The 27,132-nt window shown below is 48.8% G+C and overlaps 1 protein-coding gene across 5 annotated transcripts in view; it reads left to right on the top strand.

Moving 5' to 3' along the window:
* Window positions 1-27,132, top strand: part of Card11 (caspase recruitment domain family member 11) — a 76,768-nt gene that overhangs the window by 11,278 nt on the left and 38,358 nt on the right. For 4 of the 5 annotated variants that reach the window (XM_042686879.1, XM_042686881.1, XM_042686882.1 and 1 more), the window contains exon 2: window positions 25,143-25,275. In XM_042686879.1, coding sequence (XP_042542813.1) covers window positions 25,269-25,275 — 7 coding nt within the window. In that variant the 5' untranslated portion in view covers window positions 25,143-25,268. Of the gene's footprint in view, window positions 1-5,225; window positions 5,277-25,142; window positions 25,276-27,132 lie in introns of those variants that run through there. The other variant, XM_042686880.1, reaches the window with a different exon arrangement.

The following is a 27,132-nucleotide window of genomic DNA, read 5'->3' on the forward strand; positions in this document are numbered from 1 at the left end:
CTCAAGTGTATTTTCTTTGTCTTTCATCATCCAGGGTGTTTACTTGCAGATTTATATTCTAGTTATAAAAAGTGAGGGAAACCATGCAGCGTATGTTTCTATGGGTCTGAGTTAGTTCACTTAATATAACTTTTTCCAAGTCTTTCCATTTCCTTGTGAATTGGACAATGTCTTTCTTTCTGATGGAAGCATAGAATTCCATTGTGTATGTATATATATATATATATATATATATATATATATACCACATTTTCTTGATCCATTCATCTGTGCATCAGTCTGATGCTTTTCTCTTTGCAAGAATATCTAATCCATGGAATCATCTAATACAAAGACTTTCAAGACTGGCTTCATTCATTCAGCCTTGGACATTTATCTGTGATACAGCATGTATTATTGCCTTCTTCCTTTTCATTGCTGAGTAATATTCTACTGTCTATAATGGATATTTGGGCTTATCCAGTTGGGCAATTTATGAACAATGGTATGTGAACATGAGTGTATAGGGTTTTTGTGTGAACAAAAAAACAACAACAAAAATATGTAGGAGTGGAATTGCTTAATTCCAAGCCACTTCTGAAAGTGGTTTTGTAGCCCCTCCCAGTGAAAGTGAGCTCCAATCTTCGCAGCCATTTGGATTTGGGGTACTAATGGGGTGCCATGATCTCTCACTGGAATTTCAAGTCTTCACTCCATAGTGCTGGCCACACCACACTGGCTTTGCATGAGCTGATTCCATCTTCACACTGGAATGTTGATTTTCTTGGTGCTTTTTCATGCTCTCTGCTCTTCTAGATACAAAGACATAAACTCTCAGTCTAAAGCTTGTCTACGTGTTCTTTTCATGGGACCTTATCTTTTTTATTTATTTTATTTAACTCTTACCAAGCTCAATTTGCCTATTTTTTTTTTTTTTGCTTGTTTTTGATCAATGGGGTTTGACTTTAGCCTGGGCTCGGTCCCTGAGCTTCTTTGCTCGATGCTGATGTTCTATCACTTTGAGCCACAGCACCACTTCTGGCTTTCTGGTGCTTCATTGGAGGTAAGAGTCTCACGGACTTTCCTGCCCTTGCTGACTTTGAACCACCATCCTCAGATCTCAGCCTTCTGAGTAGTTAGGATTACAGGTAAGAGCCACCAGCACCAGGCGATTTATCTTTTTTTGTCCCACATTCTATGTTCTTGTAGACATAGCCAAGAATATTATCTAATTCATGACCACAAATTTCCTGCTCTGTTTCAGATTTAAGCAGAGGATCCATTTAGAATTCATCCAGGGCCTGGACGCTGTCCTTTAGCTTTTTTGATCAAGGTTGTTGTTCTACCCCTTGAACCACAGCTCTACTCCTGGCTTTTTTGGTGGCTGATTAAAGATAAGAGTCTCACGGACTTTCGTCCCTGGGCTGGCTTCAAACAACAATCCTTAGATCTCATCCTCCTGAGTAACTAAGACTACAAGTGTGAGCCATTGGCCCCAGCCTTATTGTTTTATCGTGTGTTTTAACATCCAAAGTGGCACCGACTGACCTCATGTTTCACCGCTTGGCTACAGTTCCCTATTAGTTTGACTGTTACATGTTAGTTTAGCTATGTATATGTTAGAACTAGTTTTTTGTATTTTTAAATTTTCCAGCATATAGATGGGAAGAAACTGACTGACTGTCTTAGGCATTCTCTAAAATTTTGTTACATTTTGGCCAGCAAAGAGCTGTTTTGTGAGTTCCGCTCCGCATTATTGCTCTTCAGGGGCTCACACATGGCCATGTCCGACATTCCTGCACCTCCTTACAGAGAATTCTCATTCTGCCTTGGTGGGCACAAAGTCCTGGGTTCCCACAGAGTGCTCCTGTGGAGTATTTTAACTGTTTGTGAGTGAGCTTGTGGTTCCTCTTCTTAGGGGATTTCAGAACATTTCTGATCTCGGTATGTTCTACGTATTTCTATAAGTTTTGCTTTACATGTGCCAAAGCCTGTCATGAAATCTATCAGCATTCCAGTAGTTAATAACTCCTCTTTTTTAAAAAAGTGACAGATAATGATAAATGTTTATTTTTTGAATTAGCACCCATTAGTTGTATCATTGTGATATTTCCACACCTGTGAATAATGGGCCCTGTCAGCCTCTCCCCTTCCACTTTCCCCTCCCCCCAAGCCATTCCAACAGGTTCCATTATTCTCTGTTCATACATCCACACAAACTACACCAACTATACTGGTCCTCCCTCCCCTCCCCTGCTTGCAGAGCATAGAAATCTTTGTCCCTTTTAATGTTGTTTCCCTTGAATTCCATTGTCTCACAAAAGGACAAATGTCCAACTAGATTAGGGCTCCATCCTTCTCCCTCCCCCAAAAAAAAAAATCTCATTTCAACTTCATCCTCAATTTAAAGGCCGTGCCTGGCTGCGTGCAGTGGCTCCCACTTGTAGTCCCAGAGAGGAGCATGGTTTCAGGCCAACCCAGGCAAAAAGTTAACCAGACTCCATCTCAACCGATAAAAAGCAGGGAGTGGTGGTACATGCCTGTCCACTCCAGCTTTGACAGAAGGGCTAAAGTAAGAGGATCACGGTCCAGGGTGGCTCTAACAGAAAACAAAACAAGACTACCAAAAAACAAGACAGAAAAGGGCTGGAAGTGGTGGTTCAGTGCAGAGCCTCCTGCCTAGCAAGACTAAGGCCCTAAGTTCAAACCCATGCATACAAAATCTCATGTGATTCGTAAACTCGGGAAGGAGTTGACGTGGACCAGCCAGGCCTGGTTTAAGCCTCTAATCCTAGCTACTTGGCAGGTAGACGTCAAAGAATTGCAATTCAAGACCAGCCTAGGAAAAAGACCAACAAACCTGAGGCTCCATCCTGTCTCCGTAGTGCATGCCTACCATCCAGGCTATATAGGAAGCACAAACAGGAAGATCACAGTGGAGCCCAGTCCAAGCATAAAGTGAGACCCTACCTCAGAAATAAGGCAAAATGGGGGGGGGGGGAGGGAGGCATGGCTCAAACAGTAGAGTGCCTTCCTAGCAAGTGTGAGGCCCTGAGTTTAGGCTCCAGCACCACCAAAAAGTAATTTTTTAATGCCACGAATCCCTGACAAACCTACCACACACTGAATGATGGAAATGTAATCGTAAATAAAAAGATCCGGACTCCTACATAGGCAGAATTTTATTTCCAGGCAGTGTCATAATAGGGAACTCCACAGAGACAGAAATGGGTGAAGGGTTGCCAGGCCCAGAGGCAGACAGCGAGAGGGTGTGGCTGCTAGTGCAGGCAAAGTTTCTGTTGTGTTAGGGTGGTGAAGAATGTTCTGGAATTGGATGGTGGTGGCAGTCACACAGCCACGTGAATTTACCAAAGACCACCACAGCCTAGGGTCTTCTTTCTTTTCCTTTTTGTGCTTCAGGAGTTTGAGCTCAGAGGCTTATACTTTACTAGGCAGGTACTGTACCTCTCAGCCACAACTACTGCCAGCCCTTTTGATTTTTTTAAATTTGTTTCTCAAAGCCAGGCACTGGTGGTTCATACCTGCAATCCTAGTTATGCAGGAGGCTGAGATCTAAGAATCAAGGTTCAAAGCCAGCCCAGGAAAAAAAGTCTGTTCTATCTCCACTTGACCAGAAAAAAAAGCCCATTTTTGCCATGTAGCGGGGATTACAAGTGGGAGCTGCCGTGCCTGCCCATGATCATTACATTTCAAGGTGACTGTTTCTCCCTGTCATCATCCACATGTGGAAACATCATTCTGGAAATGGCCCCAGAGTATAAATGGGTTCAAATATTGCTGCCTTCCAGGAAAGCCTTCTTGAATTGGAAATATCCTAGGATTTTCTAACCTGGCTGTAACAGCCCAGCCCCTGAGGCAGGGGCTGAGAAATGGCCTCCAAGTTAGCCTTCTCTGCTATTTCTTGGTTTCATGGAATCAGAAATAGTGACTGCCCTTGAACTGTGATCCTCCTTATTTCTGCTTCTCAAGTAGCTGGGATCATTCTATTCCAGTGGGGCTGGTTTTCAGGTTTCACTGTTTCCTGGTTTCATTGTCCATCGTGTGGAACCTTGAATGCCCCTCAAGTGTGGTTTGGTGGCATTGTGTAGCCCAGTTTCCTCTTCTTGCCCCTACTGCTACCAGTACTTCATGTGGCATCTCCCCAACTCTCTCGTCACCCATCATCTATTACCGCCACCACCCTGACCAGGGTGTCCTTTTTGCAACTCTTAATGAAGCTGTCCTGGCTAAAGAAATTCAATATGATTGAACGGCAGCAAAGAATCAAAATCTAAATATCTGAGAGGGATGAATAATAACTAGGTATTAAGGCTTATTGGTTATTTATTACTGGCAGAAGGCAGGAAAATATTAGCAGGCTGAAAGCTGTGAATTAATCACAGCTGGTGAGAGGCGACCTGGAAAATGGCGTCTGTCATTGTCAACACTGCCCGCTATTCCAGAGGTGGCGGGGGCAGAGCCCTGCGCCTCACTTTCTGTGATAGTCTTTCTTCCCTGATGCAAGCTATCGGCACTAAAGGGTGAGATTTAAAAAAAAAAAAAAAAAAAGGATAGTCAACTACCAGTGGCTCATGCCTGTAATCCCAGCTACTGTAGAGGCTGAGGTCTGAGGATCATCGTTGGAAGCCAGCCTGGACAGGAAAATCCCAAAGACTCCATCTCCGAAATGACTAGCAAAAAGCCAGACTAGGGGCACGGCTCAAGTGATAGAGTGCTAGCCATGAGCAGAACAGCTAAGGGACAGCACCCAGGCTGAGTTCAAGTCCGAATACCAGCACATGTGAACACGTGCATGAACACACACACACACACACACACACACACACACACACACACACACACACACACAAAGACTCAGTGCCCAAGACAAGGGGGGGGAGGGGAGGGTCGCGGGGAGGGGGTGGACTCTCCATCGCTACGGCCTGGGCAGGAGCTGGCACCACATGCCTCTAGTTTTTCTGTATGTTGAACATTTATAATCCCAGATTCCAGGAAAGGAGGCCTAAGCTCCAGCCTCAGGGAGAAGGCCAAGACTTTGAGACTCATCTTCTAAGAATGGTACATGGAGCTTCTTAGAGATCTAGGCTCTCAAGCTAGAGATGTGACTCAGGTGTTAAGTTGCCTGCCTTGAAAGGAAGAGGTTGAGTTCAGGTCCCAATACCATTAGAAAGAGAATCATGGTGTTTGTTTGTTTGTTTTCCAGGAGAGAGCTTTATCAATGCAAGCTTGAATTTCACTCTAGAGGCCCTGAGCTCAATGGAAAAGAAGGAAGGAAGGTAGGAAGGGAGGGAGAGAGGAAGGGAGGGATAAAGAAGAGGAGGAGATAAGGGAATCCCAACTACTCAAGATGTTAAGATCTGAGGATCATAGTTTAAAGCCAGCCTGGACAGGAAAAGTCCCAAAGACTCCATCTCCAAAATGACTAGCAAAAAGCCAGACTTAGGTGCATGGCTCAAGTGATAGAGTGCTAGCCATGAGTAAAACAGCTAGAGACAGCTCCCAGGCCCAGAGGGAGGAAGGGAAGAATGGATGGAGGGAAAGAAGGAGGGAAGGAGAGAAGAGGAGATAAGAAGGGAATGGAAGTGCAGAAGAGGAAGGAAGGCACTCACAGGAAGGTGGAAGGACCAGATGAGGTTGCAGTGATAGGTGGGTGGATGTCTGGAAGGCAGGTGGAATGGCTTCCCCAGGAAACCACCCTGCTGCTACACTTTGAACTTGACCTTAAGCTTGACCTTGCCTTTGACCTTCAAGCTCCCAACAAGGTCTCTTCAAGCTGCTCAGTCAGTCAGTCATTTACAGCAGACTAGTACAGTTAGCACAACAAACAAACAAACAAACACACCACTTTTGCAGACTTCCAAGCGTCTGGGAGTTGGATTGGGCATTGTTATTGCAGAGCCTATGGCTTTGGGCCCCTGGACAAATCTGCCCATCTCTAAGCAGGGCTGTTTTTCTTCCTGCTTTTGTTAGCTGGTTGATTGGCTGCATTATTTGTGTTCTGTGCAGCACTGGGGCAGGAACCCAGAACCTTGCTGGTGCTAAGCAAGTGCTCTACCAGCCCAGGCCAGCAGTGCGACTCAGGTGCACCCCCCTTCTTTGCCAGAAACATCTATCTCCAACATACCCAGAGATCCTAGTGTGTGGAATGCTCTGGTAGGAATATTTCTTCTCCCTGTTCTGAGCAGGTGCTCATAGGCTAGGGAACATATTTAGCATAGCCAGGAGTTGAAGCCTGAAGTCAAGAAGACTTGGAGGTCAGGAGTGAGATGCACCCGAGTGTGAATGGGACTCGGGAAGGCCCTAGGGTGACCGTGGGCCTCCAGGCCTCTCAGGGGCAAGCCGCACCTAGTCTGAGATGGCTTTGCTGGAAAATGCAGCTGCGCACCCAGCTGGGCTGGGCATCCAGCACAAGGAATATCACTGACAGATTTACCAGCTCAGCGTCGAAAGCTACACGAGGCTGGGTATGGCAGTGTACTCCTGTAATCCCAGCATGCCTGGAAAACCTTAAGCTACAACCTTCCCAATATCTGCCTCCCTAGTAGCTGGGATGACAGATGTGAGACATCATACCCAACTCCAACAATCACATTTGAACCTCAGCACCTTGGACAATACATGAAACAGTCCATTTACTCCAAATAGGCCTTCAGGTCTTTGTCTTGAGCAATCATGATTGTGAGAACTCTTCATTTATGGGAAACCAACTGTATTTCCAGGCCTGGGCTTTAGAAATGCACTACAACACCCCTCACATACCACAACCTGTGTGCACCATAGTTCCTGCTTTCTAGAGATTGAGGGCAGGCAGAGTGGGAGAGAGAGGTTGGGTGCTGGGTGCAAGGAGTTTCAGGAAGTTTGAGGGGGGACTGGGCAGTCCCTCTGACCTTCTGGGTTGTGAGCAGAGGAGACGGGGAAGTGCCCGTCAGAGACCAGTAGATGCCCCCAGCCATGGCCTCCGCCTTTCTGTCCCAGCACAGAATTGAGCTGCTCACGTCCAGCAGTGTGGCCAAGCCCTTCCTGTCTCCAGTGGCTTTTTCCCAAGAATTGCTTTACAAAGACAGCACACTGGTCTCCGCTGTGGACATGAAGCCATCACAGGAGTGAAGTACAGATCGGGGCAGAGGGTGTTAGATAAATAGAAGCAATAGGACCCAGAGAGGCAGGGAAAAAGGGGCTTCACTCCAGGAACTGAGTCAGGTCCAGGAGCCCCCCCCCACGGGCCTCCTGCAGGACAGACACAGAAATGGGGGTGGCATGATTTCCTCAAGTCCTAAGGCCTGAGGACCAGCATCTCCCATGTTCCAATGTGGGAGAAGATGGAGGCCCCTGCTCAAGGACACAGCTCGCCCTTCCACATCTTCTTGTTCTTCCTGGTCCTCCACACATTGGCTCCTGTCTGCCCATATTGAGGAAGGCTGGCCAGCTTCACCCACCCAGGGCTTGTCTCTTCCAGGAGCACCCTCCCAGACCCACTGAAAATGTCTTACCAGCCCTCTGGGCAGCCACTAGTCCAGTCAAGTTGGCACATGGAATGAGCTAGCATGCAGAATGCTTCCCGAGACCCAACAAAGGGACATCTGAGCCACAGCCCCATCCATCTCTGCCAGCGAGAACATTTGTCCCTGCTTCTCCTGGCCCTGGTCTGCCCCTCTGCCACCCCAGCTTGTAGACAGAGTCCCTGGAAGGAGCACGCCCCAGCCCAGTGAGCAAGGAGCGGTGAAGAGTTAATAGGATTTGATTCTGCTTTATGCGACTCCCTGTGTCTCCACGCTGGCTTCCATGGCGACATCATTAGCAGCAAGCTGCTAATTAAATTTCATATTTATGATCAGAAAATAAAATCATTGGACCTTTTTGAAATAGGATTTTATGAGTTTGGGCTGAGGCCGCTGAGTCAGCAGTGGGGGGACCAGGCGGCCTGGAACCACACAGCTTCAAGGCAGAGATAAATAAACCCAAGAATGCTGGGGGGCCAAGCCTAGGCTCTAGATTTCAAATCCTGAACTCGCTTTGGGGGGATCTTGGAGAGAGGGAAGGGAGAGAGAGGGAGAGGGAGAGAAAGAATGAGAACTCTACATCCACCATGGCAATATCATAGCAAAAGGAACTCCCACCTGGCCCTTTGAGGGTTTGGGGTTCATGCCCACACTCTTGGTTTAAGTCACAGTGCTCTGTGTTTGGGGCCCCGGGTTTTGTGGGGGTGCTGGGATACAAGGCCAGCTGTTGTACATTTTATTCTTGGATTAACAGACAAATCACTCATTACCCAAAGCTCCAACTTACGCCCTGGGGTGTGTGGCCAGAAGCTCTCCTAAGCCACTTCCTGTTCCTGTATGACTTTGCCCTTCTCCTCCTGGGGTACCAACAGAGGCCTTGGGGGAAGATGGTCTTTCAGGAGCCCCCCAGAGGCATCTCATCCGCCATTTGTCTGTTAACCTGTCCAGTGGGGAGCAGCTGAGACCCCAGCTTTGGGAAGGTCTTGCCCCTCCTCTGTCATGGCAGCCCAAGACAGGCTGGTCCTGAAGTCACCACTGCTGTCCTGCCTGTTGTGAGAGACCAGGGCTCCAGGAAGAAGTTTGAGCAGCGCCAGCCCAGGCCATGCTTCTCCTCTAAATCCCTATTGGGGTTCCTGACCCAGTGCTCAGGGCCTCCCACTCACCTCTAGACCCTCTTCTGCAACTTGGAGGCCAAGGGCGCACCATAGCAAAGGTGACACACATGTGTGAGTCTGCACAAAGTAGATGCCAGGCTTTCCTGGGTCCTCCGGCTGTAACATGGGGATGTGTGACCCGCAGCCCCCAGGGGTCTCCCAGCTTGAAATTCTATCACTTCCTGAACCTTCCCCCCATGCTTCCGCCTCTGACTGGCTCAGGGAACTGTCCAGAAGCTGAAATGCCTTCTCTTAATCCATAGCTGGAAGTACTGGCACACTCCCTGTACTCCCAAACTATGTGGGAGGCTGAGATTAAGAGGATGGAAGTTCAAGGTCAGTCTGGGCAGTAAAGTCTGTCTTCATAGACACAGATGGAGACTCAGGCTTGAGTCTCACCTCAGAGGAAGTGAGACCCTGTCCTAAAAATAACGAGTGAAAACCAGAACGGAAGCATGGCTCAGCAACAGTGTCTGCCTAGCAGTATGAGTGAGGCTCTGAATTCAAACCCCAGTACCACCAAAGGAAAGGAAGGGAGGGAAGGGAGGGAGGGAGAGAGGGAGGAAAAGAAGGAGAGAGGGTGGAAGGGGGGAGGGAAGGGAGAGAGGGAGGGAGGAAGGCAGGAAGGAAGGCAGGAAGGAAGGAAGGAAGGGAGAGAAGGAAGGAAGGAGGGAAGGGAGAGATGGAAGGAAGGAAGGAAGGAAGGAAGGAGGAAGGGAGAGAAGGAAGGAAGGAAAAGAAAGAGAAGAGAAGGGAGGAAAGAAAGAGAAGGAAGGAAGGAAAGAGAGAAGGAAGGAAGAAAGGAAGGAAGGAAAGGAAAGGAAAGGAGGGAGGGAGGCCGTTGGAGATCGCTGGACTGGGGCAGGACAGAATGCAGAGCAGCACTCATACTCCATGTGGCTGTGTCCCTTCCTTACCCACTGAAGCTGGTATCTCAGTGGTCACCTACTGATCTCGCCCAGCCTCTGGCATTTTGGAGAGGGTAAGGGGAACCACACCCCTGAGTCTGGCCCCAGTGGGACCTGGGGAGGCCTCAGGCCCATGTGTGGGGAGACGAGCTTGGTGTGGGAAGCTCGTGGTCAGTTGTATGGAGCGGGGAGGGGCTTGATGGCCACAGGCGCAGATACCTACCTGTGTCTGCACCCTTCCATGTTGTCATGCACCCCTTCCATCCGTCCTTCCCCACTCTTCAGGCCGTCCCTATCCTCTACCTTTAGGGCTGCCTGGAGGAGGCAGCTTGTCCTGGGAGTCACCTGTCCTGGAGGGCAGAGACAGATACAGCCTGGATGTCAGAGAGGGTGGGAAGACAGGAGGGTGGGCTTCAAGGTTTGGGGGCCCCACAGGAACTAACAAAAGCTGAAGAGCCAACAGGAGGAGTGGGCGAGAGGGTGGGTGATTATAGATGCCTACACTGGGAGAATTGCAAGGAAGAGGACTCTGGTCTCCTGAGCCAGATGAGCTGGCAGGAAGGGGTGAGCTACCCTACCCCAGACTCCTCCATAGCCGCCCTGGGCCCCTCTCCAGCATCTCCTTGCATGGGGCTGGAGTCCCCCACAGACTAGGCTCCGAAACAAAAAGGGAAGTGTAACACCTACCCCAGTTCCCTCTGCCAAAAATAGGTGCAGCTGAGCCGAGGGGGGGGGAGGGGCTTCCGGGATGGGCGCTGAACTCCACTGGACCTCAGCACCAGGAGACCCCAGCAGGGCCCAGGGCCCCCGCTGGCCTCTGACTGGAGACCCACGTGTGGGCTGCCATCCCATCTCGGGGCTGCTTGACCCCTTGGCGCCCTCTCCCATCAGGCCTTTGGCTCTTGTCAGCCATGTGGGCCAGTGGCCTCATGTCCCTTCTCACTTCATTCCCTGAGCGAGATGCACAATGTTAACAGCACGTGCGGGCTGTGTGGAGACTGCACGCTGGGCTGGGCCTGTGCAGAGTCCAGATGCCACCCAGGAGGCCACGGGCACAGGGCATTCTACTGTCACCAGGCTCTGGTGGCTCTCAGCTCACTGAGGACACGCCACAGTCTTGCAGCAGGGTTTTGAAGGCAGCATCGGCTTCAGGAACCTATGTATCATAAGTGTGGCCACCCAGCCTGGGCCTGTCTGGCTCTGGGAAGGTCTCCTGCCTCCCCTGAACCTCAACTCCATCATCTAGTCCATCTAGGCTTGCTTGAGTTTGCAAACTAAGAGTCCACCTCTGCCCACAGCAGAACAGAGTAACTCTAGGGATTGGGCTCACACCTGTCATCCTAGCTACTTGGGAGGCTGAGATCTGTGGATTGTGGTTCAAAACCACTCTGGGCAGGAAAGTCCAGAAGTAGAGATATGGCTCAAGTGATAGAGCACCAGCCTTGAGTATAAAAGGCAAGGGATAGCACCCAGGCCCTAAGTTCAAATCTCAGGACTAGCACAAGCAAAAAAACAAACACTTGCAGGAAATGCCAGACATTTGTGGGGTGAACAACCCCCCAGTAAGACAGGAGCAGAGCCACCCCAAAGGGGAGCTCTCCTCCCCTGCTGTTTCTTGTAGGCCCCCAAAGCCTTCCCTCTTCCTCGTAGAATGTTTATAGACCACTGAGGACCAGTGGCGCCTGGTCTTAGCCCTTTTAAAGCGAGGAGCACAGTGATCCATCACACAGACACTTCAGGGTGACCCCAGCCATCCCTTTGGGGATCCCCAGCCCGCAGCCCACTGGGGTCACCTCCAGTCATTCAAGCTCCTGGCACTTAGGGAGAAGATGGAACAATGACAAAGCAGCTGGGCACCCCCCATTTCCCCACTGGGGTACCACGTAACGCTGGCAGATGGTTTCTGGGTACAATTTCGACGGGTGCCTTCCCGCATTAGTAGTGACTGTTTGATCTGCACACAAGTGGCCTCCTAGCTGACATGCACGCCCCTCCATCACCTGCGTGTGCAGCCACCAACACGCCCAGGGTTCAGGGCAGGGTTCCATCAGAAGTTGGGGGACACCAGTGATCCCTGCTCTGCAGGGATCTGTGTCCCCCCCGAACCCCATCACCACACCCACATCAGGTGGAAAGAATGGGGACTGTCACCACTGGCTTTACAACCAGTGAGCGGAACGGCATTACTGGGAGAGGCCTGCGATCTGGGGATCAGAGACCCCAGCCTGAGTCATGGCACCCCCCCCAGAGCTCCCCCACACCTCACCCATCCGCCCCAGCCCCACTCATCGCTTCTCTTTCCTCAGCTCTGCACCTGTGGATGCTAAATAAAACTCTTAGAGGCTCTTCTCCTTTTCTCCGTCACCAGCCCAGAGTCCCTGGGGTCCCCCCTACCATTCCACAAGTACAGCCAGCCCCCCCCCCCAAGTGACCAGCTCCAAACGCCCTTCCCCCGTCCCATTTCCTGCCCCCTCCACCATGGGGACCAAGCTGTCTGCAGCACCTGTATTTGCACAGGGCCCATGCATCACACACACACACACACACACACACACGCACACACACACACACACTTTCAAACTGGAAAGCAACTCCAGAAACTTCTAAAGACTCGTGCCATGTAAATACTGAGTTGCTTATGGTGGTACTGTATTGCTTAGCCAATAGCACACACACAAAAGGCTGCAGGTTCAGTGCAGCTCGGTTAATTTTTTTTTTCTTTCTTTCAAACGTTTTGTTGTTATTGAGCTTGGAGCTTTGCCCTTGCTAGCAGGCGCTTTACCACTTAAGCCACACCTCCAGTCCTTTTCCTTTTATTTTTCAGGTAGGAACTTGAGTTTGGGCTTCCAATTTTGATCACGCTACCTCCACCTGCCACATAGCTAGGATTACAGGTATATGTCACCACGCCTGGAGTATTTGTTAAGATGGAATCTCATTAGTTTTGGGTTTGGGTTGGTTTTTTTTCCCCAGACTGACCTTGCGCCCTGCCTCCCAATTTCTATTTTCCAAGTAGCTGGGATGACCCGTAGGAGTCAACTCTGTCCCTGGCCTTGGTTGTTGTTGTTGTTTTCAGGTATTTTTATTCTTGAATTTTGGAAGTGCTGGATCTAGAGGGCTGACTGTATTGGTTTGCTTTCTGCCTGTGTGGATGTGCCCATTCTGGGCACAGAATCACATATACATGGCCTTTCCAATAATAAACAACTGGCTTGTTTTTCTCAGTGCGTTGTTTCCAAGGGCCATGCCTGTGTAGCATGTTGTCATTCTGGATAAGCTGTCTTTATTTTAAATGTCTCTGGCTTTGAGGGGTCTGGGCTTTGGGGTCTATTCAAGGACTGTGTAAAGGCAAATGGAAGAAAAGAAGCTAGAAGTACAGCAGTGCACACACTTGTAATCTCAGCTACTCAGGAGGCAGAGGTAGGAAACGCTCATTGTGACCCCAAACCCAAGCAAAGCTGTTCATGAGAACGTCCGAAAAATAAAATAAAAACAAAAGGGCTAGCCGGGTGCTCATGCCTGTGATCCTAGCTACTCAGGAGGCTGAGATCTGAGGATCGCAGTACAAAGCCAGCCCAGGCAGGAAGTCTGTGAGACTTTAACCACCAGAAAACCGGAAGTGGTGCTGTGGCTCAAGTGGTAGAGCGCTTGCCTTGAGCTGAAGAGCTGAGGGGCAGCACCCAGGCCCAGAGTTCAAGCCCAAGACCGACAAAAAACAAAAGGGCGGGTCATGTGGCTCGAGTGGTAGAGTGCTTGCCTAACAAGTGTGAGGCCCAGGGTTCCATCCTTAGTCCTGAAGGAAAAAAGAGAGGAAGAAGAGGAGGAGGAGCTGCCTGTGACACCAACCAGCCAGTCAGTCTCCTTGGTGGAGGCTGAGCCAGAGCCCGCCTGTGGAGGTGTAGAGGCCTTGGAGTCAAGTGTGGCTCCGGCCAGCCTCAGAGCTGCAGCCTGGCTGATCCTGAACACATTGTAGCTCCTCACTCGAGCCAAACGCCATGTCCTAAAGTCACAGAGGGCGGAAGAGCACCAAGCTGGTGGCAGAGAGCTCTCAGAACTCTAAGACTGAGTTGGAGGTTCTGCATAGAGGCTGCCTGATGGGGTACTTCACTAAGGTACCCCCTGGCCTCTCCTTGACAGAGATTTCCAGAAGGGTTTGAGTCTAGCTTCTGTGCCCACCCAGTCCCAGGCACCATCCTCTATTCTTCTAGAAATCTTGCCATCCAGAAAGGAGCAGAGTTCAAGGGACAGACTCGGGAGCCTGGAACTTTCTCTATCTGGACCACTGGTCCAGGTTTGTTTGGGGCTTATTTGGGCATTACTGGGGATTTGAATGCAGGGTCTCACGCCTGAACCATACCTCGAGTCCTTCCCTGCTTTAGTTATTTTTCACATAAGGATCTCGCTTTGGGTTTGAGTTAGTCTGGACTGCAATTCTCTTATTCATGCTTCCTATGCAGCTGGGATGACAGGCATGCGTTACTAAGCCCAGCTTGTCTTTTTGTGGGTTTTTTTTAAATTGAAATGGAGGTCTATGACTTTTTGCAAGACTGTCCTGGAACTATGATCCTCCTAATCTCAGCCTCCAGTAGCTGGGATGACAGGTGTGAGCCACCTCACCCAACTGGATCACATCTCGGAGAGGGCATCCAGGGAAAGGGGAGACACAGCCCAGCCCAGAGACCTCAGCATACAAGATGGACAATGCAGGGTGGGATTCAGACCGGAAAGGAGAGAGAGACATGCTAAGTTTCCAGAGGGAGGTTAGTAGGGAGGTACTTAGTTAAGTACCCAGAACAACAGGACCTTAGTGCTATTCATCTCCTGCTACGGACCTCCTCTTCTTAGCCTCCATCCAAGTTGCTAAGATTTCAGGTGTGAGCTAACAGCATCTGGCTACTCTGGTTATTTTTGAGATAAGGACTCACTTTCTGCCAGAGCCCATATCTGAACTATCACCCTCCTGTCTTATGCTTACCCCTTCAGCAGGATGGCACTGCCACACTCAGCTTTTTCCATTGACATGGGGTCTTGAGAAAGTTTTATCCAGGTGGCCTGGAACTATAGTCCTCTTGATCTCAGTCTCCTTCATAGCTGTAAAGATTACTGCTTGGTCTGCTTGCAACTAAGCCTCCATCTTACCTCTCCCTCTCCCTCTCCCTCTCCCTCTCTCTCTCTCTCCCCCCCTCCCCTCCACCCCCTCACTGGAGATTGAACCCATGGCCTTATGCTTGCTAAGCAAAAGCTCTACCATGTGAACTACTCTCCAGCCCACCCTGATTTTAGTTTGTTTTTCATGTAGGGTTTCATGCTTTTGCCTAGGCTGGATCCTCCTACCTCTGCTTCCTGAGTAGCTGGGATTACAAGCATGCACCACCATACCCAGCCCCTTCCTTCCTATGTTTCCTTCACTGTCCTCTGCCTGCTTCGTTCATCAACCCCATATAGCATCTGGGGCCCTGGGACCTTCTACTCAATTGTCCTTGTCTTCTCCTTCCCCTGAATCTCATCATCTTATTTGTCTGCCTTCTGTATGCACTAATGCTGAGTGAATGAATGAATGAATGAATGCCTCCTGGTCCCTTGGGAGTGTCCTCATTACCACACTTTGCAGACACTCTCTAGGTTGGCATCCAAAGACATCAGGAGCCCAATCTGGTCGCATGCACCCTTGAGACCCCAATGCTGACCAGGTGGGAAGAAGAGGCAAAAAGAAAAACTTAAGAATCCTCTGGCTCATCCCCCTGGCTACTCTCCGGAGGGGCTCATTTTGTGATGCTGTGACCTTATCTATGCTCGACCTTTTCACTTAGAAGGCTGTCAGGCCCATGGGTCTGCCCCATGCAATCCTGCGCCAGCCCCAAGCTCCCTGAGCCGGATCTTGCTGACGAACACTTGTGGAAGGTCACATCCATGCTCCTATCTCTGACTTTGCTCCTTCAAACTTCTTCCCCAATTTCTTGCATCAAAAAGCAACATAGCCTGGAGTAGTCACTCCTGTCTGTAATCCCAGCTACTCAGGAAGTTGAGATCTGAGGATCAGGGTTCAAAACCAGCCCAAGCAGGAACGTCTGTTAGACTTTTTTCTTCTTTTTTTTTTTTCGCCAGTCCTGGGACTTGAACTCAGGCCTGGGCCCTGTCCCTGAGCTTCTTTTGCTGAAGATTCGCACTCTATCACTAGAGCCACAGCACCACTTCCAGCTTTCTGTTTGTATATGGTACTGAGGAATTGAACCCAGGGCTTCATGCATTAGGTAGGCACTCTACCACTAGGCCACATTTCCAGTCCCTGTGAGAAAATAGGAAGTAATGCTATGACTCAAAGTAGTAGAGTGCTAGTAGCTAGACCTGAGCAAAAGATCTCAGGGACAGTGCCCAGGCCCCAAGTTCAAACCCCACAACCAACCAAAACAACAACAACAACAAAAAATATGATTTTCAGCCAGTCCCCCAGGAGGGATTCAGAGAGGGCTCCCTGACTTCCTCCTCACCCCAGGCAAGGATAGGCAGGGCATTGAAGAATGCTTGAACCAAAGTGAAGTGTGTAGCTTCCCCTCCCCTGCTCCCTCTCTCCACGTCCCCCCTCCCCCCCCCCCCCGCCCTGTCCTGACAGTGGCCACAGGCACTGGCAGCCTCTGGGGGCAAAGGCATTTCTGTGGAGCCAACACGGAAAGGACCAGCAGAAAGGGCCTGTTCCTCCGGGAAGGCCTGGGTGCCCCCCCTCCATCTCCACCCCACCAGTCCCACAAGGCCAGGCCCAGCTTCCCAGGAGTCACCAGGAGTCAGGGAAGGTGACCTCGCTCTGGGGTGGGCACCTCTGCCGTCAGTGTGCTGTGCATCTCAGGCCAGGGGTGCAGATGGGGCCAGTGTGATGAATGGATATGCACTGCAGAACAGCTTCAATCTGTCACTCCTGACGGGGCCGTGTGCAAAAGCTCTTGTGCAGTAGTGTTAGCAAAGTTGACAGCTGAGGCTGGGGCTGGGGGTGTCACATCTTTCACTTCACTAGTGCAGCTCTGGAGGCTGCCGTTCTGAAGTTCATTGTCAGCACAGATCTGAAGTCACTACAGTGATTCTGCACATCTGGCAGGGCCCCGGGAGAGACCTGGCCATGCCCTCTGCCTGTGTGCGTAGTAACACGCCTCATCCTCCCATCCTGACTTCCTCCGGTCCAAACACAGCAAGCTGAGAAATTAAATTTTTTTGTCACGTTGGGATTTGAACGCAGAGACTCATGTTCTCACTTGGCTTTCCTGCTTGTGGCTGGTGCTCTACCACTTGAGCCACACCTCCAGGCTGGCTTTTTCACTGGTTAATTGGAGTCTCCCAAATTTTTCTACCCAGGCTGGCCTCAAATCATGGTCCTCAGCCACCTGAGTACTAGGATTAAAGGTGTGAGCCACCAGTGCTTCACAAGTTGAGATATTTTTATCCATAGAAAATACCAGTCCTAGGCTGGGGTCCCCCAAGAGTAGGTGGATATTGGCCTGTAAGGGTCACAGAGGGAAATGTTATAGGCACTTTTGTGTTCACAGAGCTGCCTGGGCAGGGCTGTGGGGTGGGCTGGAGAAAAGCCTGGGTGTGGTGGAAGCCAGAGTGATGTATAAGGACTGGCAACCAGGGTGGTGTGAGACCTGCGAGTACCATGCAGGCTGGAAGAGGATCTGTACTGGTGACGAGAGGGGTTCATGGACCTTGGGCAGGATCATTGCAGAAGGACAGATGGATGGTTCTGCTAATGCACAGAGCTGGATGCATAGAGCTGGGTGTGCAGAACTGAGTGAGTAGGCAAAGCTGGGGGATGAAGCTTGTTAGTGGTGTGGCCACCATTGGTTGCATTTCCTGAGCAATGTCTGCGTGCTGCATTGCTGGTGTTAGTGTCCTGCTGTCTGTCCCCCCCCCCATGGCCTGTGATACATAGGTCATATTTTTAGTCTTCCCTCATCATTTGCCCATCCTGGTTTTGTAATAAGAAGAAAGAGAAAAGAACCTGCCACCGTACCCACGAGGGAGGCTGAGAGGGAGAGGATCATGGTTCCAGAACAACTCAGGCAGAAAAGTGAGAGGGAATGGAAGACACAGATGCAGTGGTGTGAGCCTGTCCTGCCATCCTAGCTGTGATGGGAAGCCTCAAATAGGTGGATCACAGTCCAGACTGTCAGGGAGTCCCTATCTCAAAAATAAAACAGTGCAGGAAGATGGCTGGAAGCAGGGCTCAAGTGATAGAATGCCTTCCTAGCAAGTGTAGAGGCCTGAGTTCAAATCCCAGTATCGCTTATGGTCAGTATGATTTAGAAGACATGGATCTTATATATCCTGTGTATGTTAGGATTGTTTTTGCTTGCAAGTAATAGAAACATAATCCAGTGGTTTACAATCTAGAGCATTTCTCACAGACCAAGAGCATAAAGGCCAGCTGTCCAGAGCTGCCACCAATTACCCAAGATGCTAATAACATCCTCTCAGGTCATCCTTAGAGTATGGCCAATTGTCGCAGCCACAAAGTAGCTGCCCTGCTTCCAGCCACCACATCCATGTTCCACATAGGAAGACAAGGACAAGTAAAACGCTTTCCTCACCTGATCCTGCCTCCTTTCAAGAGCCTTCCTACATGTCTTTACCAGAAATTTCCACTTACTTGGCCAGAATTGTGCCATATAGCTACCTCTAGCTGCAAGGGATCTTGGGAGCAAAATCTGGTTTGGGAGGTAGAAGGGGGTTTTGCTTTGTTTTATTTTTTGAGACTGGCTCAGTCAACACCATAAACACAATACTGGGGAATCTTCACAAGTAGGAGATCCTGGGTGTTGGCTCGGCAGCTGGCAGTGTCTGCCTCTCCACTGTGAATTTAAGATGATAATTGCTGCTTTGAAAACATGTATCGGTGAAGCTCCACTGATTGCTGTACACATGTTAATTGATGGGAAGTATTATCCTGTCAATATTTCGGCTGGATGAGCTCAGACAGACAGAGGTTAACAAGTGAAACTGGGATGTAAGGGCCAGTCTCGCAGGGGGAACAACAGCCCTGTCTGTAAGAATGGAAGGGATTAAAGAGGGTGGTCTGGGCCCTCTTCCCTAAATCTCTCACTTCGGGGCTGTAAATGCTGTGGACGGCAGTTGTCTAGTGGTGGACTAATGTCTCTTCCATTCCTTCTCATGGGCAGTAGAACATCCTTTTAAATAATCACCCCCCTTTCTTCCCCCCCAAAGTCCTTCCACTTAAGTGGACGCTTCATTAGAATAATTAAACCCTGCATATCAAACTGTGTGCTCCAATCACCCAGGCAAATGAATTAACCACAGATGCATTTATCTAACTGACTTCCGGCCTCTGGGAGTTCCAGAGCTTCTGTGCTAGGGCAGCTTGGAGACTAGTTGGAGCAGGCTGTGCTGCGGGACAGCACACTTCCAAAGGACTCAGAGCTTCTGCATCCGAAGTAGCCACAGCAGCCTTGTGGTTTATATTTCTTTTTATTTATTCACCCAAAAATGTGTATTGGAGATCTCCTAAGAGTAAGCTCCCCTCTCCCTGCCCACCCCCCCCCCCATTCTGCTGGAGATCTGGAGCTAAAACAAACAGTTGCTAGACCTCTCTGAGCCTCAGTGGCAGTAGTCACGAATTCATGGGATTGTCATGTGTACTAAATGAGACAATCCAAATAAAGCACCTAGTATCAGGCATCCAGCAGCTGCCATGTGCCTTTTTATACACAGCTACTAGAGGATTGACTCCATCAAAGTGAGAGATTAAAGCACTGGTGCTCAGGATGCAAAGAATGTCATTGGTTAGATGAGCTGCAGTGCTTGACAGATGATGTCTGTGATGCTTGAGGTCAGGTGGTATGGAGTCTGCTCAGCCTGGGTTGGGATCTGTGGAACATCACCCCATTATTCTGCCATCTTCATCCATAAAGTGAAAAGAATGAAATGTGTGTTACTGGAGTTGCACCATCAGGGTCAAGGGTCAAGGGTCAGCTGTTGCCTGGCGATACATAAAGCATGGTGTCTGTGCAGACAGACAAGGCTGACTATTTGATTCTGCGTGCTTCACTGTACTCTCTGTATTGCTAACTAATGATCCATGTGTTCTTTTCTTCTTGTTATTATTATTTTTTTTACCAGAGTTATACATGAGCAATTTGTGAGTTGGAAAGGAGGCTGGTGAGGAACAACAGATTCCCGCACTGGCCACTGACATCACCAGTCCTGACAGCAGAAGCCGCCGCTTCTCAGGCCTCTCCAGGGCTCGATTCTGTTCCTTGGTTATTACCTCTTATTGCTAAACAGCACATTTGCCTTGCTAACAAATGGTTACAGAAATGAAAATTTCACTTTTTTCTTTCACTAACACTCCAAGAACTTCTTGCTCTATTCTCCACATAATGTTATAATTTTCTGTGTTAGAATACCAGTGATGGTTAGGTAGACACTGTACACATTAAGTAACCAATTGTGTGCTGTGACTGTCTAGGCTTTAGATTTTCCTGGAGTTATTGCCTTTTTTGTGTGCATGTGGCTCAGTTTTTTTAGCCGATTGGTAATTTTTCCCATTTGATTCTCAGATCTGTCATTTTCCTAATAGTATGACTTCTTAAATTATTAACGATATCAGAAATTCTTCAGAATTATCTCCTGGTGACCGTCATACAGTGGTCTATCCATACTTGCACAATAATACCTGTTTTTTTAATCTGTCATGGGGCTGAACGTTGGGCCTGGGTGCTGTCCTTGAGCTCTTCAGCTCAAGGCAAGTGCTCTACCACTTGAGCCACAGCACCACTTCTGGTTGTCTGGTGGTTCATTGGAGATAAGAGTCTCAATGCACTTTCCTGCCAGGCTGGCTTTGAATTCGGATCCTCAGATCTCAGTCTCCTGAGTAGCTAGGATTACAGGTGAAAGCCACTTGCACCTAGCCTTGAACCAGATGTTCTGTGCTGCTTTTTGCTTCCTTCCTGCAGCCTCCTTTCTTGGCTGCTTTTCCCAATTCAGTTCTTTGCCTTCTTCCTCTTTATTGCTTTATTCCCACATTTTGCTAGGGCATGTCTTCTACAAGCTGTCTAAGAAAAGGCATAGAGGATAGATATTTAGAGCTTTGGCCTTTCTGAAAATAAGTCCTTTGTATTTTCACATGTAATAAGTAGTGTAGGTAGATACAGAATTTTAAGTTTTGAAGCATTTTCTGTCAATGTAATCCCACTGTGGGACAACGTAATCCCACTGTGGCCCAGCTTCCAGTACGTGTACAGAGAGGGGTTCAAGGGTAAACTGGGGTGCTTCTTGACATGCAACCTGAAAGTTTCCTTCTGGAAGCTTCTAGAGTTTTCTCCTAATCTCGGCTAGCCTGAAACTTTACAATGTTGCACTCTAATAAGATCCTTTTGGTTGATGTATTGAGCATTTGAAGGGGTCTTTATATCTGAAGTCTCATATCCTTATAGTCTGAGAAATCTCTAACATTATTATTGTATTAAAAAATTTTTTTTGGTGATACAGGGAATGGAACTCAGGGCCTTGTGCTTGCTAAGCAAGTGTTCTAGCACTTACGCTTCCAGTACATTTTTTTTCTTTTGTTATCTTTAGGATGAGAGCTCATGGTTTTTCTCTGCCTTCCTCTATGTCTCTCACATAGCTGGAATTACAGATCTGTGCCCAGCTTATTTATTGAAAGAGTATCTCACTAACTTTTTGCCTGGCTGGCTTCCCAATCTCTGACTCCTAAATAGCTGGGATTACAGGCATGAGCCACCATGCCTGGCATCTAACATTATTTCTCTGATAAGTTCATCCCCTTAATTATATTATGTACTTGGAAAACATACAAGAAAGAATATCTCTGTAATCTCTGCATAGAATTTCTGTTTATCAGATAGTGGACCTTGTACAGTGACCCCATTTGTCCCTCTTTCTTACCTTTCTTCTCTCTAACTTTTTGGGAATTTTTCTCACTCCTGCTAGCATTTTATTGGCTTAAATTTCTGCTGTATTTTTATGGTCGGTTGTGGGGCTTGAACTCTGGGCCTAGGCGCTGTCCCTGAGCTCTTCAGCTCAAGACAAGTGCTCTACCACTTGAGCCACAATCCCACATCCCATTTTCTGGTGGTTAATTGGAGATAAGAGCCTCACAGGCTTTCCTGCTTGGACTGGCTTTGAACTGTGATCCTCAGATCTCAGCCTCCTAAGAAGCTAGGATTATAGATGTGAGCCATTGATGCTGGGTTTTCTTCCCCAGCCTCTGTGTGTGTGTGTGTGTGTGTGTGTGTGTGTGTGTGTGTGTGTGTGTGTGTGTGTACAAGTACGTGTATACGTGTATACATAAATGTGCATGCACCATTACTGGGGCTTGAATTCAGGGCAAGGGTGCTGTCCTTGAGCTTTTCTGCTCAGTCCTCAGATCTCAGCCTCTCAAGTAACTAGGATTACAGGACCGAGCCACCAGCTCCTGGCCCAGCCTTATTTTTAATTACCAAGAGCTCTTTATTGTTTCTTAACTGGCTTTCTTGAGAAAAGCCTACTATTACTAATAGTTTATAGACTCTTAATTATCAGGCTGAGGGAGGAGCCATCTGTCTGTTTCATTGTTGCCTTTAGAAATGTTGGACTTCTGGGAAGGTGGCTCAGTGGTAGAGAGCTTGCCTTGCATGCCTGAGGCCCTGGGTTCGATTCTTCAGCACCACATAAGCAAAAAGAAAAAAGCCGGAAGTGGCGCTGTGGCTCAAGGGGTAGAGCGCTAGCCTTGAGCCGAAGAGCTGAGGGACAGCGCCCAGGCCCAGAGTTCAGGCCTCACAACTGGACCCCCCCACAAAAAAAATTACTAGAACTAGAAATGTTGGACTTTTTGTTATTTTGTTTTTCTTTGAGACAGATCTAACACAGGCTGCTCTAGAACTCACCATGTAGCCCAAAGCTGACCTCTAACTCCCAATCCTCCTGCCTCTGCCTCCTGCAGGCTGGGATTGCAGGCATGTGCCAAGATGCCAGTTAGTGGGTTCTTTCAAAAAATTTTCTCTTATTCACTGTATTCTCTGCTCCCTACAGTTTCTGTCCTCGGATTATCTCTTGATCTCTGCCTTCAGGTAGAGATTTCCCTCAGAAGCCAACCTTTCTTTGGCTCTGATTGCTCTTAAGTGAGAGGCAGCTAAAAGCAGCATCTGGGCTTAGCCAGGGAACAAATGGCTTCCCTATGGATTCACACCAGTCTATCTTTGTAGAACCCGGCCTTAGTTCCATCTCTTACGTTAAGATGACAACTTCAATTTCTGTATGCACATCTTCCTTCGTAGCCCTTTATAAAGGCAACTTGGGCAGGGGGTGGGGGGAATTGTGGAGTTTGAACTCAGAGCCACTCTACCACAGAAACCATGCCCCAGTCCTAAAAATAATTTAAAACACAGGCTGGGTATGAATTAAATGAAGGAAGGAACCTCAAGTCCAAATTTTCCCTTTTTGCCAAATGACATTGAACTTCTCCAAGCTCTCTTTGCCTGCCTGCTGTCTTTCTTTTCTTTCTTTCTTTCTTTCTTTCTTTCTTTCTTTCTTTCTTTCTTTCTTTCTTTCTTTCTTTCTTTCTTTCTTTCTTTCTTTCTTTCTTTCTTTCTTTCTTTCTTTCTTTCTTTTATGTTGGGACTAGGACTTGAACTCAGAGCCTGGGCACTGTCTCTTAGCTTTTTCACTCAATGCTGGTGCTCTACCACTTGAGCCACTTCTAGCTCTTTGATGGTTAATTGGAGATAAGAGTCTCGTGGGCTTTCTTACCTAAGATGGCTTCGAGCTGAGTAGCAGGATCACAGGTGTGAGCCCCCAGCACCTAGCTTCAAGCTTTATTTTGTTAACTGTAAATGGTGGTTTTGATGAGGACACCTCCACTGCTGAAAGGTATTTGGTTTGTGCTATGTACTACTGGAGACAGAACCTAAGACTTCACACATGCTTTTCAAGAGCTCTACCACTTGAACCATGCCCCAGTCCCTTTTTGTACTGGAGATCCTCCTGCCTCCACTTCTTGAGCAGCTGGGATTAAAAGTATACACCACCAAGCCCTGCTTCAAACAATTCGTAAGGTTGGTCAATGACATCTAACATGGTGCCTGGCACAAAGCAAGCAGTCTGTGTGCAGTAGATGCTGCCTCCATCTCGTGACTATACCTTCATCCCTGGAAGTCACCAGCTTAAGTGATCAAGAGATGAACCTGTCAAAATAGAGCCCTAGAAATGTTGTCTGATCTTAGGACCAGGTACCCAAAGGCTTTAGTCAAAGTTCCATGACCAGAAAAAGCCAAGTCTCTCTATTGGCTGACCTGTACCTCAGTTTCCTCACTCAGTGTTGACCCAGAAGAAACTAGAGCATGAGGGCCAATGGTGGCAACCTTTAATCACAACTCTGCTTACAATCAAAGGTTTCTTACAGCTGGGTACCAGTAGCTCAGACCTGTAACCTTAGGTACTCAGGAGGCTGAGATCTGGTTGGAGGCTATTCTGAGCCGAAAAGGTCATTAGCCTCCTCTAGTTAATCAACAAAAATCTAGGCTGGAGGCATGGCTACAATGGTAGAGCACCAGCTGAGCAAGTTGGAGTTCAAGCCTCAGTACACACACACACACACACACACACACACACACACACACACAGGATTTCAATTGTGATCTGATGTCACAGTGATTCATGCCCAAACCAAGCAAGCTCCTGCTTATAGCTGCCTCTCCCAGGGGCCCTGTGCCTCCCACGTGGGGGGACTCAGAGCAGCTTCTGGAGACCCCAAGAGTTCAAGTCCACTCCTGCCTCGGCAGGGCTTGAACCCCACCTGTCCTGGTTGTGGGCCTGCCTGTTCCAAGCAGCTCCGCCCCTTCCTCACAAACCTCCCCAGTGGCCTTGAACAGCTGTGCTCGGTGAGGCGGCGGCCCTGTCCCTTGTCAGACCCCATAAAGAAGGCATCCCTTGGGAAATCACCGTGGGTTGTGGGGCTGTGGTGTGTTCCTGCCCACGAAGCCGAGGGTGTAATTCACAGTGAAAGCAACTCTCTGGTTGGGGATGTGGCTTGCTGCCTTTGAGCGACTGAATTCACCACTGATCACAGCATTGCTCAGAGCCCCATGCAGATCCGCCGTGCTTGCCGTGAGATACCACGAGGCCACCAGCTCGCCGATCCTGAAGGTCTGGGGACCTGTGGTGGGTCGTCCCGTGTCGTCCTTGCGACTGGACATAACAGAAGCCCTTTCCCCCTGGAATGTACGCCTGTACTGTCCCCTGACACCGTCCCACCTCAGAATTTCACTTCCTGCCATGTTCTTCCAAAGCATAGCACCCTTATTTGTATTTTAGGTCATAGGGGGGATTGAACTCAGGGCCTTGCACTTTCTAGGCAGGCACTCTACCACTTGGGGCTATGCTCCACGTTTTAGATTTTAGTTTTCCAGACCGGATCTTGTACTTTTACCTCATCTGGGCTTTGACTATGATCTTCCTCTCTGCCTCCCAAATAGCTGGGAATTACAGGCATAAGCAACTACACCTGGCCTCAGAGCATCCTCCAAATTTGATTTCTTCTTTTCTCCTCTACTCCAAGTTTGATTATCTTCCCTTTTCAGATCCCAGCCATCTCAACTCTCAATCCAACAAGAGACTGGCTCCAAAAAGGATGAGATCCCACCAGGAAGTGTAAAAGTCAGACTTCAATAGTTGTTCATCAGCTCCTGTGCATTGAGCATCTACACATGCCAGGTACGTTACCTGTCTTATTGCCTTTATGTTGAAAAGCTAGACAGAGAGACTTGGTAGAGGGGAAGAAGAAGGGGCTGAGATCTGACATTAGCCTGAATTTCATGCTGGGGGCACAGCAGTGGCAAGTCTGTGAGGTTACAGAAGGTAAATCACACAGACCTCCGGAGATCAAGGTCGACATTGTGAAATTTATTATAACAGCAAATGTATTATGACAGTCATATGATAAATGTCTTTGACAAATGAGGGCAGCGGGAGTGAGCAGCTGTGCTGGGACTTGTGCATGGGTATGTGGTCTCTGTATCCTTTGCTTCCCAGATGAAGGTGAGCAGATTCACCCTTCCCCTTGGAGCCTGGCCCAGGAGCCTTGAACTTGTCGGGGTTGTTGTTGTTTTTGTTTTGGTTTGGTTTTTGTTCGGTTTTTTTTTTCCCCTTAATTTTGTTATGATGAAGGTGTTGTACGGAGGGGTTACCATTTCATAAGTCTAGACCTGGGGTGAGTGCTCCAACATGCGTTACTGAGCATGCTCAGACTAGGATCAGCAATCAAGAGGGAAAGATGGCCAACAGGAGCACTTCTGGGTGCTCTTGATTGATGGTGCGCCTAGATTGCATCACAACAGACGGAACACTGCTGGGCACACTTAATGTATGTCACAAACACAGCGGCCAGCACCCCTCTGGACACGATGAGGTCGCATCATAAAGGCGTTAGGCAGAAATGACTCTGTGCAGTGTTAGCGTCTCTTCTCTAAAAGAGGACGCTCTGAAGTTACACTCATGGCGGCCCCTACGGGTGCACCAAGCAGAAGGAGGGCAGTCCAGCCGTGGGCCTCACTCCCAGGCTTTTCCCTGGGAGTTCTGACCCTTACTTCAGCATGCTTTTCTTTTCTTTTTCCTCTCATACTAGGAACTGAAGCTGAGGCCTCATGCATGCCACCTCTGAAGCCATGCCCCAGCCCTTTTTCTGTTTTTTTTTTAGACAGAATATCGTCTAACATTTCTAATATTATTTAATATTTTACCAACGCTGGTCTTGAAGTCATGATCCTTCTAGCTCTGCCTCCCAGGTGGCTGGGATTACAAGTGTGTGTTACCATGCCTGGCTCCTTTTGTTCTCTCCTACCTCTCCCTCTTGCCAGTAAATTCCCATTCAAAAATGGCACCTGCTGCCTAAGAGGAACCTTGGGGCGCTGTAATATGGGGCAGGCCCAGTAGAGAGGACCAGTTTGGACTCAGTGTAGGTTGTTTGGGCTTTCTGCATCTTACTTTCTTTGTCTACAAAACAGGGGGCCATGTCCACCTCTCAGGGTGGCTGTGATAAAACAATTTCTATAAAGGGTCAGGCATGGTGCCTGGCAGGCAGACAGCCCAAGGCTGGGCTCTTCCTGTTACACTTGTGCTTTTGGTGCCACCTTTTACATGAACTTCCGGGTGCTACCCTCACCATGAATTGTTACCTGTGTAAATAGTTGGCCTGTACCACCAAACTGTGAGCACTATGTCAGAAGTTTCTCAGAACCCTCTGTGCCCACTAGAATGGCACTCAGGAAATGTCACAAGCACTTCAGCCCTACTTGCCCCACAGGGTGCAGCACTGGGCATTCATGATATCACCGCCTGTGTGAGACCTGAGGTCTGTGACCGCCTCCCTCTGAGGAAGAGGCACCCCTTTGCCTGTGGTGGGAAGAAGGTTTTATCCTAGTCATTTCCTGCTCCACTCAGGTGGCCGCTCTGCCACCCAGGGCCCTGCAGGAAGCGTTGCCATGGCACCAAGCCCCCTGCAGCTAGTTTCACACCCAGCCTCCACAGCCATGCTGTCTGTGAGAGACAGGAAGCATGATTCCTAAGTACAGA

This window comes from Dipodomys spectabilis, unplaced genomic scaffold, assembly GCF_019054845.1.
Source record: "Dipodomys spectabilis isolate Male_0828 unplaced genomic scaffold, ASM1905484v1 ptg000098l, whole genome shotgun sequence".
Taxonomy (NCBI): domain Eukaryota; kingdom Metazoa; phylum Chordata; class Mammalia; order Rodentia; family Heteromyidae; genus Dipodomys; species Dipodomys spectabilis.